The following is a 12,851-nucleotide window of genomic DNA, read 5'->3' as shown; positions in this document are numbered from 1 at the left end:
TAGATTGGAAGCGCGCTTTCCTGCCTTATGCAGTCGAGCCCGTTTATTACGATTTTCGATAGAACGATAACTCCGACATTGCGACCGAATTCCTGGTTCCCGTCAGCTCTTCCATTGAACTACATGTAAACAAAACATCGATATAACGATCGCTGTGAAAGCGCTTGCTCGCATATAGCGATCGGAATTCTCCCGGCGGCCGGTAAAACGCGTGAAAATTAGAAAGCAAGATTGCACGATTTCACTAAAAACAAATTACATTGGCACTTTCAAGAGTCTTCGCCTCCGTGCGCGCTAAAGTGAGAACGCAGTGCGTTTATCTGCGCATGGCTGCCGGAAATCAGATGCGTGCGTTGCAAGGCACGCGACTTCGAAAGGGCAGAAGGGGCTCGCGCAAAGTAGAGACCGTGGTTCCCTCTCCACATCGTTCTCTCGTCTCGAAGCTTTTTTCTTGTCTTGCTGCATGCTTGTTACGATGGTGTCCGCCGTTCCGAGACACTTTATGACGAGGAAAGACGCGTGGCTCGACCCGAAGTTGCATACGCTCTACGTGTTTCACACTGGTGCAAAACCACGTTGTGAAGTACCGCCGCTTCGAAAACGTGTATTGGCAGATAATTGTGTGTCGCCACCCAAACACGCGTCGACAAATTACCCGTGGCGGAGGCGCATCCTGATGGACCACGCAGTCGCGATCATGAGAATTCTGATGACTACGGCATTGTATGACGAGCAATGGACGAGGTCGTCGATCTCAAAAGGTGCGGCGCCTCACACGATATCGGCTACGTTATCAAAAGCTTTCGACACACAGCTGCGTCAATTTAGAGCTAGATAAAATGCTTCTGCGCTCCCAACAAACGCGTATGTTCAGCGGCGTTCTACTTGTGGCGATCTACTTCGTTTATGTGAACCCGAGCGGCCGAGACGAGACAACGCCAACAATAAGGGGCTGGGAGTGAAATTAGCCACGCAAAGGCACTGAGTTTGCAGCTTTTTGTGGATGTGAAACTCTGCCTTGATGTTTGACAGGCATGCTTTACACACGACAAGTTAAGAAAATATGCACCCACATGCATATTAAATGCAAGGTAAGGAACATTATCTGTTGTACTGTACTCTGCACTTCAGATTTTCTATTCTTGGAGTCCTGTGCTTTGCACAGAAGAATATCGAAAAGAAGAAAAAAACAGCATTTGCATAGAGAGCATAGATGCTACAGATAGCAGTTTTGCTTACCATCGGTGAAGCTCGGTGTAGCTGCAAAAAATAAATAAAAATAAATAAATAAACATATTTTAAGGTCGACTTGTACTTGACCAGCTCGAGGTTGTGAAGCAATCCGATCATCCTTTTACAGAACACATGCGACGTACTCCCTTCACATGTAAATACAACACAACACATTGCATGACACGGTTGTGCTGCCTGTACGACTAACATGCATTTTAGTACAGGTTCTTACCAGATAGTAGCATGGTACATGGAACCACAAGGTTCCAAAGTAGCAGAGTGATTGTCAGGGGGTACGACGCCCTCTATCTTGCATTGGATTTCGCCGCAATTTTCGTTTTTTAGTTCAATAGCGCCACGAAGAATTGTTGAGTCTGCGTGAAATGCCTCTGGATACCAGAGATTTCTAGCGGTTAATCGCGATATGTTTACACTTTGAGATTAGAAATTTTTCTACGGTGCTCACCAGAGAAAAAAAAAAAAAAAAGAACGAATTTTCTGCTTCAATCGTTCATTGGTCACTCAGGAAATAAAGACACGTCTCATTCAGCACTAATTCCATTAAGCAACACAATAATATGTCTAAAGTCAACGCGTCCAACCAGAGTAGAGCAAGTTACTCGACAAAAGGAACTCGTTACAAGTTAGTGTGCGCAAAATGTAACTAAGTTACAGGTTAGAAAAATGAGCTTGAAGTTCCTAAGTAATTTCCGGAAAAGTAACGAGTTAATTTCAAGTTACTTGCTACCTCACATACACTTTTTAGTTCTTGACCCTTCTCTAATTAATTCAGATCTTAGTGTCACAATTGGTGGTGCAAGACGTTTTGTAATACTTTTGCGCACCAAAATTGAACTGGTATTTCATGTGACGAGACAAGCATACGTTTATGTGCTTCTGTAGGGTGGCATTTGATGATTTTGATGTCACAATGAAATTATTCAACGCAGCACAAAGCAGAGATCGAAACCTTGCTGCGCAGTGGCCATTATAAATACACAGCTCGCTGTTATGTTTGAACGCCACCTGAGTATGTTAACATATGGCTAGAACACAATTTGCAGAGTTAACCGCGCAACAACAAGGGAGTGGAGTCAGCAGCGCCGTGCACGTATACAACCGGCGCACACTTGAGTGCATTGTCATTAGAGGGGGATGATTATTTGTAGATTTAGAGTTCAACAAAAGGAACTTGGGTGTCATTAGAGGGGCGATGATGCAGCTTGCGTTATTTGTAGATTTAGAGTAGAACAAAAGGAACTTCGAACTTATCTCAAGTTAGTTTGACAAAGTTCCCTCAAAAAGAACAAGTTCCTCAAGGAGTTACGGGAGCTCAAAAGCAAAGAGTTACGTTGAAAGGTATCGAAAAAAAAAGTAGCTTAGTTACAGTAACGCGTTAAACCCAACACTGCCAACAATATTTAATGTGAGTTAAGCCATCTACTTCCAACACAATTTTTATCAGCTATGGTCAACCAATAACACTCGCTAAGACTGTAGTTTCAAGCTAGGTGCAAGGGGCAGTAACATAATCTCCCTGTTAAGATGGTCCGAGAAAGAAGAATGGCGAGTGCACCATCATTTCGAGGAAAGTCGTATCATGCTTCATTAGAAGCAAAATAACGTATCATCCCCGTTGAAAAAAAAATCATAGAACTATCTATGTGTAAAGAAATTAGCAATATGAGAAAACCAATGAGCAGTATGCGCAACGCTATGGGCAGTATAAACAACGTTATGGGCAGTATGAGCAATGTTATGAGCCGCACGGCAAGGCCAACGACGCGCTAAGTGCGCAGATATAAGCAATATGAGAAAAGCAATGCCCCCCCCCCCAAACGTCAGTTTATACATTGGATTTCCCTCTCTCCCCTCCCCCACTACGAGCTTCGACAAAGGAACCGCCCCCCCCCCAAAAAAACTGAGGGTCTGGATCCGCCCCTATCACTGATAGCCTTTACATGCACAGCGTTGGCGCATTATAGCCTTAGTTGCTCATGCGCCAGTAAACCTCTATCCAATCCAATCCTCTACATGTGTGCATAGAGTGTCTAAAATAAAGTCGTGCACTAAATTCTTGTACCAAAATTTTGTGGCTACGTGTTCCAGGGCGCACCGAAATCGCACGTTAGCATGCTCCAAAACAGTGTGTATTTGGATGCCCCAAAGTGAAGCAAGCCACAAACACTCTGTGTCACTAACCTGTTGCTGTAGTGGCCAGCAAACAAGTATATGCACTCAGTTTTGCAAGCACTGCGCAAACATTTCAGAACCGCGTTCATTGGACGTCACCAGCATTAGAGGAAGGTTACGTTCAATTCTAATCGGCAAAATGACCTCGTGCGTTATTCTGGCTGACTAAATACAACTTAATACTTTGAAGGTGTGATCTATGCGCTGGGATGAGAAACAGGCCCTGACCATGTCCATTTCAGCATGAACCCATACGGTTGTATAAGCTGTGGGAACTGGAATACTTCTAGGCGCAGAAATTTAGGGCAGTTCTAATCTTGTTCTTTCTTTTTGAACAGATACCTTCGTCAAATATGCACAACCGTCGGCATCCAAGGTGCCTGTACAGAAACGGAAAAAGCTCATCAAATAGTATTCGGCAAGCTTTTTGAGGGCGTCGCGCCAGTACCTGAATAAACCGGTATTTTGTAATCACGTGTTGTAATTTTAGCTTAATCATGCATGTTACACGTTTGCTCAGATTGTTCATGTGGATTCATGCACATGAATACGCTGTATGATAACGTTCATATGGCTCATAGGCTGTATGAGAGTGCTGGTATAGCTCATCCATGCTCATAGAAGCTCATATGATTGCTCGTACAATAAACACATATATGAGCTCCATGTGATTGCTCATACAGATGGTTCTATGGGTTTTTTCAACAGATGATAGGAAAGGACTTAACTACACTCCAGAAAACGGTCAGCTGATAACGGGCGGATAATTTGCAGCTCCTGCAGATATGGGAGCCACATCCCGAACAGGGGTGACGCTTGATGACACCAATATGACAAAAAAGAAGAAAAAAGCATGCGCTGAGGTATTTCGTCATCAAGACCAAATCTAAGTACGTGCTTGTAGAATGCATTCTGTCGTACTCCATACGTGATTCGGTTTCAGAAGAGAAAGCCAATGAGCATGCAATTATTAAATTGCTTTATTTTCCGCTCGCTCGAGGTGACTTCTCTGTGCGCGTTTTGGGTGGCAAAGTGCTCTTACGTGACCTGCGCACCAAAAGTATTTGAACTGGTTATTCCGAGAATGCGTTTGTGATGGCTGAATTAAGTCATGGACTGTACGCAGCTCCAGGCATCGTCCTCCTCATTTAGTCGCTGCCCTTTGGCTCGCAACGCTTCAGACTTTTCTATTTTGAATTGCAATGCATTAATGTCTGCCTGAAAAGTAAACTAAAACCGACCCGAAGGCCTTATTTCAGTCTCATCTCACCCCATTACAATAGCGCAGCAAGAGCTCACTAAAAGAGCCGGACAGAAACATGTTTGTCGTCTGTTTCTCCTGCGTACAAGTGCGAGTGCAGAGAAAGCACGCTTTACAGGAGACCACCGCCCAGAGACACGCTACGTCTTACTCGTGGAATGCCATTCTGCATTAAACATATACTCGTATCTGTCGCGGCGTGTATACCCGCCACAGCATAATAGATAAGAGAGCGGGGCTTACTTAATTTTCACCTTGAAGATGTCCCCATTATTGGAACGAATTGGACGGCGGACATATTCAGGTGTGCATTCCCGCGTCACCTTTCAAGTTTGAGATAGCGTTGAATACAAATTTAGTGTACACTACTTCCACATTGACCTTTTCATCGAAAGAGCCGTTTTTAGTATTCCTGTACTCAATCACCGTAATGTGACGGGGGTGTTGACGACCGCTGCGTGGCGTTGGAGGCCGTCAGATATGCCTTGCAGCGGAAATACCAAGTTGCAGAGACTGGAGGGAGGGGGGGGGGGGGGCGGCATTCGTTTGTGTTTCACGTCATAACAAAATCAGGTCCCGCGACATCTACCGGTACATAGTGGATTGCTTTCGACCTTCGGTGGCGCAGCAGGGGGCCGATAGCACAGAATGGAGATTCCCACGTTGAGCTTCCATTGAGCTTAAACTTGCTCCACGTGGTGAAGTTTCTTACACGCCTTTCTTTCTTTATTTATTATTTCTCTTGCGCATAGCTTGTTAAATAAAAAGGACAAGAAATATGATACCTGGCACAAGTCGTCGTTCTACACCGAGTTCACTGGAACGCAGCTTAGACTGGCGGAGCGGGAAGAGAGCCACCCCAGCGGCGCTTAGGAGAAATAAAGGAAAAGAGTGTATCGACTGTCCCACTTGTGCTGCGGGGGTGTCCGCTTTGCCCTGAGCTGTTGACTCGGCATTACCCTCAACTATGGTTATCACCGCGACGTTTGTTTGGATTTGCGCCGATTATGTCAAGGTGTATGCTGGCCGATATCGCACGAATGCGATGTTATGCTACACGCGAAGGTGGACAGCAAATCCAATAAATTTGTGACTAGACTCGGTTCGTCATTTGTTTTATCACAATGCTGAAAATGCCCCACACAGCCAAAGCGGCCACCTTCACGTGTATCAGTGTGATAATGGCATCGCATCCGTGCGACATCGGCCACCATATACATCTTTACGTAATCGGCGCAAACCCAAACAAACGTCACGATGACAACCACAGCTAAGGGTAATGCGGCGTTAACAGCTCATGGCAAGGCGAACACCCCTGCAGCAAAAATGGTGACAGTCGAAACACTCTTTCCTTTTATTTCTCCTAAGCGTCGCTAGGGTGGCCCTCTTCCCGCTCCTCCGGTCGGGGCGGCGTTCCAGTTAACTCTGCTGCGAGCTGTACCCGAGCAATGGAGAGAAGACAAAGAAAACGCAACACGAAGCGCTCAAACTAGCGAATGTTTACAAAGACGCACAAATATAAGTAAAACTCAAAAAACTAAAACTACGAAAAGGTGTGAAGCGGTCCAAGATTTTCACTTCGACCGCATCACACCCTTTCCTATAGCTAAATTATACCACAAACCACAGATCCTTGAATTTCGTCCCATGCGCGAAAAATGTTGCGTATTCTATTTCCTTAGAGTGCGATTTGTGTTTGTTGGAACAAACTTCACAGTGTATCAACCAGAGACTAGGTCAACATCGAAATAACCCGGACTCTAATTTAGCGGCCCACTTGTAAGTTTGTCGAAGCTGTACACCACTCAGGGTGGAGACCTCTATTATTGCTAGGGAGCCGGTAACACGGAAGCGTCTTGTTAGAGAGGCCCTTGGCATTCGGAATGTGCGTAATTATGTGTGAGTGTCGCATCTGTCGCTATTCACCGTGCTTTTAAGCGCCATCTTTGACTTTTCGCCTTGTCTTGACCTTTGTTTACTTTTTCATTTTTCGTTTGACCTTGTCGTTCCCACCTTCCGGATTTAGGTTGAATTGCTTTCTTTCCTTTTTTTTTTTTCTTTCTATGCGAGCATTTGGACTTGGAGTTTGCTTTTGCAGAGGGATTTTGATTGAATTATGGTTTTGCATAGAGATTTGGAGTCTGAGTTGGAGTCAGAAGCGATTCTCTTTCTGCAGCCGTTTTTAGCCATATATTTTAGTTTGGGCTGTCTTAGACAATATTCAAAGAAATCCATAAATCCAGCATTTGCTTAAATCTACATGAGATGCATTTGGATTAGATTTAGATATGTTGACAGCCAATTAATGGGTAAGATCTGGATTGGGATTGCTGGATCAAGTTTTCAAAGACGAATTTTGGTTGAATCTCTTTTGTAAACGAGGATTCGGGTTTGGATTGAATCATGCGTTTGCTGATGGATTTGGAATGAACCGGGCTTTTGCATAGGGATTTAGAGTGGATTTGGAGTCGGATTTGGAGTCGGAGCTGGAGTCGGAATCAAATTCTTTCTGCAGACGAACTAGATTTTAGTTGCATCCCTTCCTAGATGTGGACTTCAAATGCAGGCCCTCGATATATATTATAAACTACACTGCGCCATATTGATTGCCTAGAGTTCGCTCCCATAGTTTACTCGACCCCCATAATCACATCTGGGATGTCCACGTATGAGCAACGAACAGGGCTGTGAGGTAATTAGTGTATAGATTACTTTAATTAATTTTAGCGCAATTAATTATTGCGCCTGAAATACCTTCCAAACTGCTTAACTGTAATTTAATTACATTGTGCCTACAACCTGGACACGAGGGATAGTTACTTTCCGCAGTAGCTTAATGTGCTACAATTTGATTTGACTCTGATTTGCGCAGTCAAACCCACCTCACTGACCCCAGTGCTGTTAGTGGGCACATGGATGACTCGAGAAGTGATACGTTGCGCTAGCGCAGCTGTTTGCTGTGCGCGCTCCAATTCAAATTACTGTAAACCTGCCTTTGTTCTTTTCCTTTCCTTTTTTTCTTTTTTTTTTTGCGTGGACAATTTTTCGCGAATTTTCAAATTGTCTGTTGTTACACATATTCGCGAATACTTGATACGACGATTGCCGATCCTTGTTGCAAAGTGGCTTCCAGTTATTTATGGCAAGGGCCGCGATTTTCAAAGGGAGCTTCTGGGAGTGGGAAGCGGACATTACTACTGGTTTGGTAACCTATTTGGGTGACGGCACACTGACTTCTCTCGAGGTCACCAGACAACAGCTGGGCAGTCTGGGAGTGTCCCCACCAATTGTACGAGGGGAGTTTAAGTCAAACCGGGACTTGCTGTCTCCTGAGTGTACAAATGGCTCCCGCTGTTTCTTTTTCATCATTTTCACACGCGACAGGCCTCCGCGTTCACCACGTAATGGTCTAAAGTTTGTGCAAAACAGAAAACACGTGCTAGGCAAGATGGTCGACAACGAGGTGAGCGCGCACATCGAACAGCGAATTGTCATGTTTGTGTCAGTTTCTCGTGAATGAAGGCGTAAAGTCATCTGAAATTCACAGAAGACTTCCGGCTCAGTATGGTCACGATACACTTAATCGCAGCAAAGCGTTTGAGTGGTGCAAACGGCTCCGAGACGGCCGTACATCAGTGCAGGACGATCCCGGCCGGGGCGGCTCAGAGCCCAGTGTCAGAGTTCCTGAGAACATCCAACTTGTGGAGCGCCTGATCCTCAAGGACCGACGGATAACATGTCTCGAAATGCCTCGAAAGACGGACCTTTCTGCGGGAACGTTGAACACTATCATTCATGAACATCTCCAGTTTCGGAAAGCCGGGCCTCATCACCAAAGGAGTCCTCTTCCTACAGGACAATGCACGCCCGCATACCGCGCACCTTACAGGAACTTGGCTGGGAGATGCTGCCACATCCCCCTTACAGTCCAGACCTCGCCCCCAGCGATTTCCATCTCTTCGGGCCACTGAAAGCGTTCCTTGGGGGCCGCCACTTGAGCTGCGACGACGAGGTCAAGAATGCGGTCCGATCATGGCTGCTACGCGTCGGTAAGGATTTCTACGCTGCTGGCATCCAAATCCCGGTAAAACACTGGGACAAGTGCATTAGTGCAGCTGGAGATTACGTTGAAAAATAAAACTAATTTGTCGCCTGTAAGTTCATTTTACTTTTGCGAAAAATGAAAAGTCCCGATTTGACTTGAACGCCCCGCGTAAATCAAACCTCTGAAAGGTGAGTGGTACGTACAAGCCACACCGTCAGATTCGAGCAAGCAGAGCGTTTCAATTGTGAATATATACTTTATCTGTACACACCCTGTACAAGTACCCAGAAGCATACTTAGGTACTTGAGCACTTGGTACTTCAAATACTTCTCATCACCGTACGTGACGAATATGACCCGTGGCGTATAGAGTAGAGTAGAGTATAGTGCACCTAAAGTCTCTAAAGGATAAGTATCGCTGCGGATAGGGGGCGTAGCCGGCAATGCGCAAACAGGCAAGGGACGCGGCGTACGGAATTATCCTGCGGATACATCCGCTGTCATTCTTGAACGCAACAAATTTGCGAAAAATAGCGGTTATTTATGCACTACCGAGCTTTGAACGTAGAACGTAGAACGTAGAAGGTTGCGTAGATTGTGCATAAAGTAGTTCACAAAAAAAGCCAACGTCTTCCGGCCCCAGAGCTCAAGAGTGGGCGCCAGAAATTTCCCGTATATTACCGACGACACCAACCCTGGCATGGTCTTCTCGGCATGGTTTGGAACACTGTCGCAAGTGCAGGCCAGACTACCTACGCGTTCCATCTGCTCGCTCACACATTCCCCCACGCAGCAAGGACGTAACTGGGCTTTTATCCCCAACTACTTCCGTCTTTTAGGTATCTTTTCCTACCTGATTGTTGACGCCCCGACATATGAAAACGGTTAAGACAAGAGGCAGTGCTACCATAGAATTGCTCAAGTTCGTGTAATACATGGAACGTAAGAGTGTAATTTCGCTCACCGGTAGTGTGTCAGCTTCTTCACTAGCCTCTGCAAGAAGATTCGTCTTCTTCACTGGCTTGTTGCCGTCTCTCGTTCTTGCGTTCTCGTGCTTTCGTTATGCAACCAGCTGGAATGGACAAGAGACATGTCATTTGCTAATTACAGTTCAAGAAACTAGGAAAAGAGGTTACGGGATTCATGCAGCGTCAGATATAACTGCTTCAGTGCATAAATGACATGAACATGAGAAACGAACAGGACGCCGCCGATGACGACGGGACAACAAATAGACGGACCGGGGACAAATGCTGATCATAGCGTCATGCAGGTTCGCCGTCTTATCCACGCTCTCCCATGCAATTTCACGCGGTGCATAACACGCACCGTTCTGCGCAGTGAAATGCGCAAGTATGTGGGTCGACCTTGGTGTTGCTAGAAGTCAGCACAGGTCTGAGATGAGGAGACTCCCCGCCAGCACTCCTCCTATTGCTGCTCGGAATCGCTCCTGGGTTTTCTGCTTCTTCATTTCTGTTCTCTCTTTCTTTCTTTTTTTTTTTTAACATAAGGTGCTCAAAAAGGTTGCTTGAAAATGATTGTAAGGTTCGGAGAAACAACAGCAACAAATGACAGCTTGAGACTTTCCTTCTATCGGCAGCTAAGCTAATGATGTTGTAATGTCATCTTCTGATAAGAAAGGCGCCACGCTAAATCTGCAAATTCGCATGCGCAATTTATTTCGCAACGAAACGACGCCGTACGGTTTACTATTTAGAGGAACAGGCGGGGATAAAATAATCCACTTGTACGAGTTTTTTTTCCAACAGTGTTCAACGAAAGTGTCAGAACGAAGCGTCGGAGCATTCTTCCTCGAAGCTACACACACACACTGCGATGCCAAGTGCGGTGAACATTTGGCAGCTCTCGCTCCAGCAAATGTCGCAAATAGCGTCGCCTATTTCCCGCGGTGCTTAAGCTGCTCCGCTTCAAAGACTTTTCCACATTTCCCCGTCACTTTTGACGTGGGTCGCTCCCTAAGAAACCGTTATTCCTGTTGCGGAATGGCTTCCTTTTCTTAAAATGGGCCCGTAGTTATCTTAAGAGACGACTCCCTAGAACATACGGCGACTGGTAGCTTACAAGATCCCCGAGCAGTGTGGCATCCTACACAAGCAATGGAGGGATGACGCGGTGCAGTGGAATGTAGTTAGTCAGAAGTAGAGGAAGTGCTACAGTTGCGGTAAGAGGCTTATGGGAGTGACACGCGTGTCTGTGGTACAGACGGAAGTAAATGACCCAAAAGGGAAGGATAAACAACAAAGTTGATAAGGATGAGCTTGGACTTGACGAACGGAGTTACTGTTCCTTCGTGCTATTGCTACCTTTTATTTGAGGCAATCTGGGACTTTCTCGTTGTTCGTTTGTGAGTCTGTCTCTTGGCTACTCATCTTTATATTGAGAAAGTAAGAACAGTAGTCCTTCTTCAGCGTTCCGGGCATTTGTAGTCCCACGCAATACAACTTGAAACAGTAGACTGAACCAAATCTTTATCGCTTTGCAGCCTCTTATATGACAAGGGCACCGAGGTGCATAGCTAAATAATTCGGAAACTCGGGACACCCTTGCGCGAAATTCAACAATGTTTCACACACACCGATGTTATCTTTCGTCGAATAGGATGTGTCCAATTTTGTGCCAAGATGAATGCTACTCTGACGTTTTTGGATTAAATGCCTTTCACAAATCCAGGGCATCAAAATTGGATGCGGTTACTCAACCCGTTGCCCGATGTGAAATCGGGTGCTAGGATTTGTTGTCGGAGTATACTACGTGCGTGTATGCGGCAGATGGACTTGCCGGTTCAATTATTTCCTCGTTTCTTTCTCTTTATCGTTTTTCTGTGTGTGTTGGTGCCATAATGTATGAAGATCGCTAGGAGAAAAGTAAGTTTTAACGCTCCCACGACCGATTGGGTGGGTACTGGGTTTTACTCGCAAAAGTAAGACACTAATTGTGGTGCATATTTTGTGCCATGTCCCCGTGTAGTACATATGTTTGCCCCACGTGAACTAACTGACCGCTTTTAATCATGATTAACAATCTGTATTGCGGTAACACTTTTCACAGGGACACGAAAGTCAGAACTTGCAGCTCCATTTCAAATTCGAGCATCGCAACAAGGAAATAATAACCAAAAAGCTATGTCACTGCGAAGCGCACTTCCTGTTAAATTTATTTATTTATTTAACATACCTTAAAGGCCCAGGAGGGCATTACATAAGGGGGGGGGGGGAAACAAAATACATAACAGATAACTGCACTCAATGGCACATAGTTACAGATAACAGAGAAGAAATAATCTGTGATAAGAAAGGGGAGATAGGCAAGAGGGTATGTAAAGGCAGCAAACAAAATTCAAATCATATATGCACTCGATACACCGAACTACAAACAATGGGAAAAGAAAATCTGACCCCCCCCCCCCCCCCATGCAAAGAAAAACTACTAAAATGCTACTGAATCGCGCCCCGCACACATATAATGAATAACCACACTAAGCGAAAATAATCAGTTATAGCGGATCTAAACTGATCAGCGTTGGTTATTTTAACAATAGATGTAGGCAGCTTGTTCCATTCTGAAATCGCATGAGGTATGCTTCACTTTAAAAATGCAGTCGTTCTTTCGGAAAAACGATATAACAGGGGTGATGTATACGCGGCAGCGGACGGCCTGGTGGACAGAAAGCGATGTCTATCCAAGGCGCACCCATATAACCAAGCTTCTGCAAAAGATATATTTGGGCAATCTTACGCCTAGTCTCCAATAGCTGGATGTTATTGTCTCTCTTCAATGCGGAAATACTGCAGAACCTTGAATAGTTGGATGTGATGAATCTTACGGCCCTGTTGTGAACAGCCTCAAATTCTCCAATAAGAGTCCGCTGGTAGGGGTTCCATATTGCGGCGGCATATTCAAGCTTGGTACGTATAAAGGTTCCATAAGTCATTAGCTTGAGGCTGGGGGGTGCTGATCTCAAATTACGTCTGAAGTACCCGAGAACTTTGTTATCATCAGAAACCAAGTGTTGAATGTGTGCTTTCCAGCTGAGGTCACTAGTGAAGTATACCCCGTGAAATATACCCTATCACGAAATTAGGCTTTTCCTCTATATCA

General features: G+C 45.2%; 1 protein-coding gene across 3 annotated transcripts in view; it reads right to left on the bottom strand.

Annotated features, from left to right (window-relative positions):
• Nucleotides 1–12,851, bottom strand: part of LOC135399255 (endothelin-converting enzyme 1-like) — a 135,130-nt gene that overhangs the window by 14,956 nt on the left and 107,323 nt on the right. For 2 of the 3 annotated variants that reach the window (XM_064631092.1, XM_064631084.1), the window contains exons 2-3: nucleotides 9,697–9,804; nucleotides 1,240–1,260 (exon numbers count right to left, since the gene is read on the bottom strand). In XM_064631092.1, the coding sequence (XP_064487162.1) occupies nucleotides 1,240–1,242 (3 nt within the window). In that variant the 5' untranslated portion in view covers nucleotides 1,243–1,260; nucleotides 9,697–9,804. The remainder of the gene's footprint in view (nucleotides 1–1,239; nucleotides 1,261–9,696; nucleotides 9,805–12,851) is intronic. The other variant, XM_064631101.1, reaches the window with a different exon arrangement.

The sequence above is a fragment of the Ornithodoros turicata genome, chromosome 1, assembly GCF_037126465.1.
Source record: "Ornithodoros turicata isolate Travis chromosome 1, ASM3712646v1, whole genome shotgun sequence".
NCBI classification, from domain to species: Eukaryota; Metazoa; Arthropoda; class Arachnida; order Ixodida; family Argasidae; genus Ornithodoros; species Ornithodoros turicata.
Note: the sequence above shows the minus strand (reverse complement) of the source record. Positions and strands in the feature narration are given on the sequence as shown.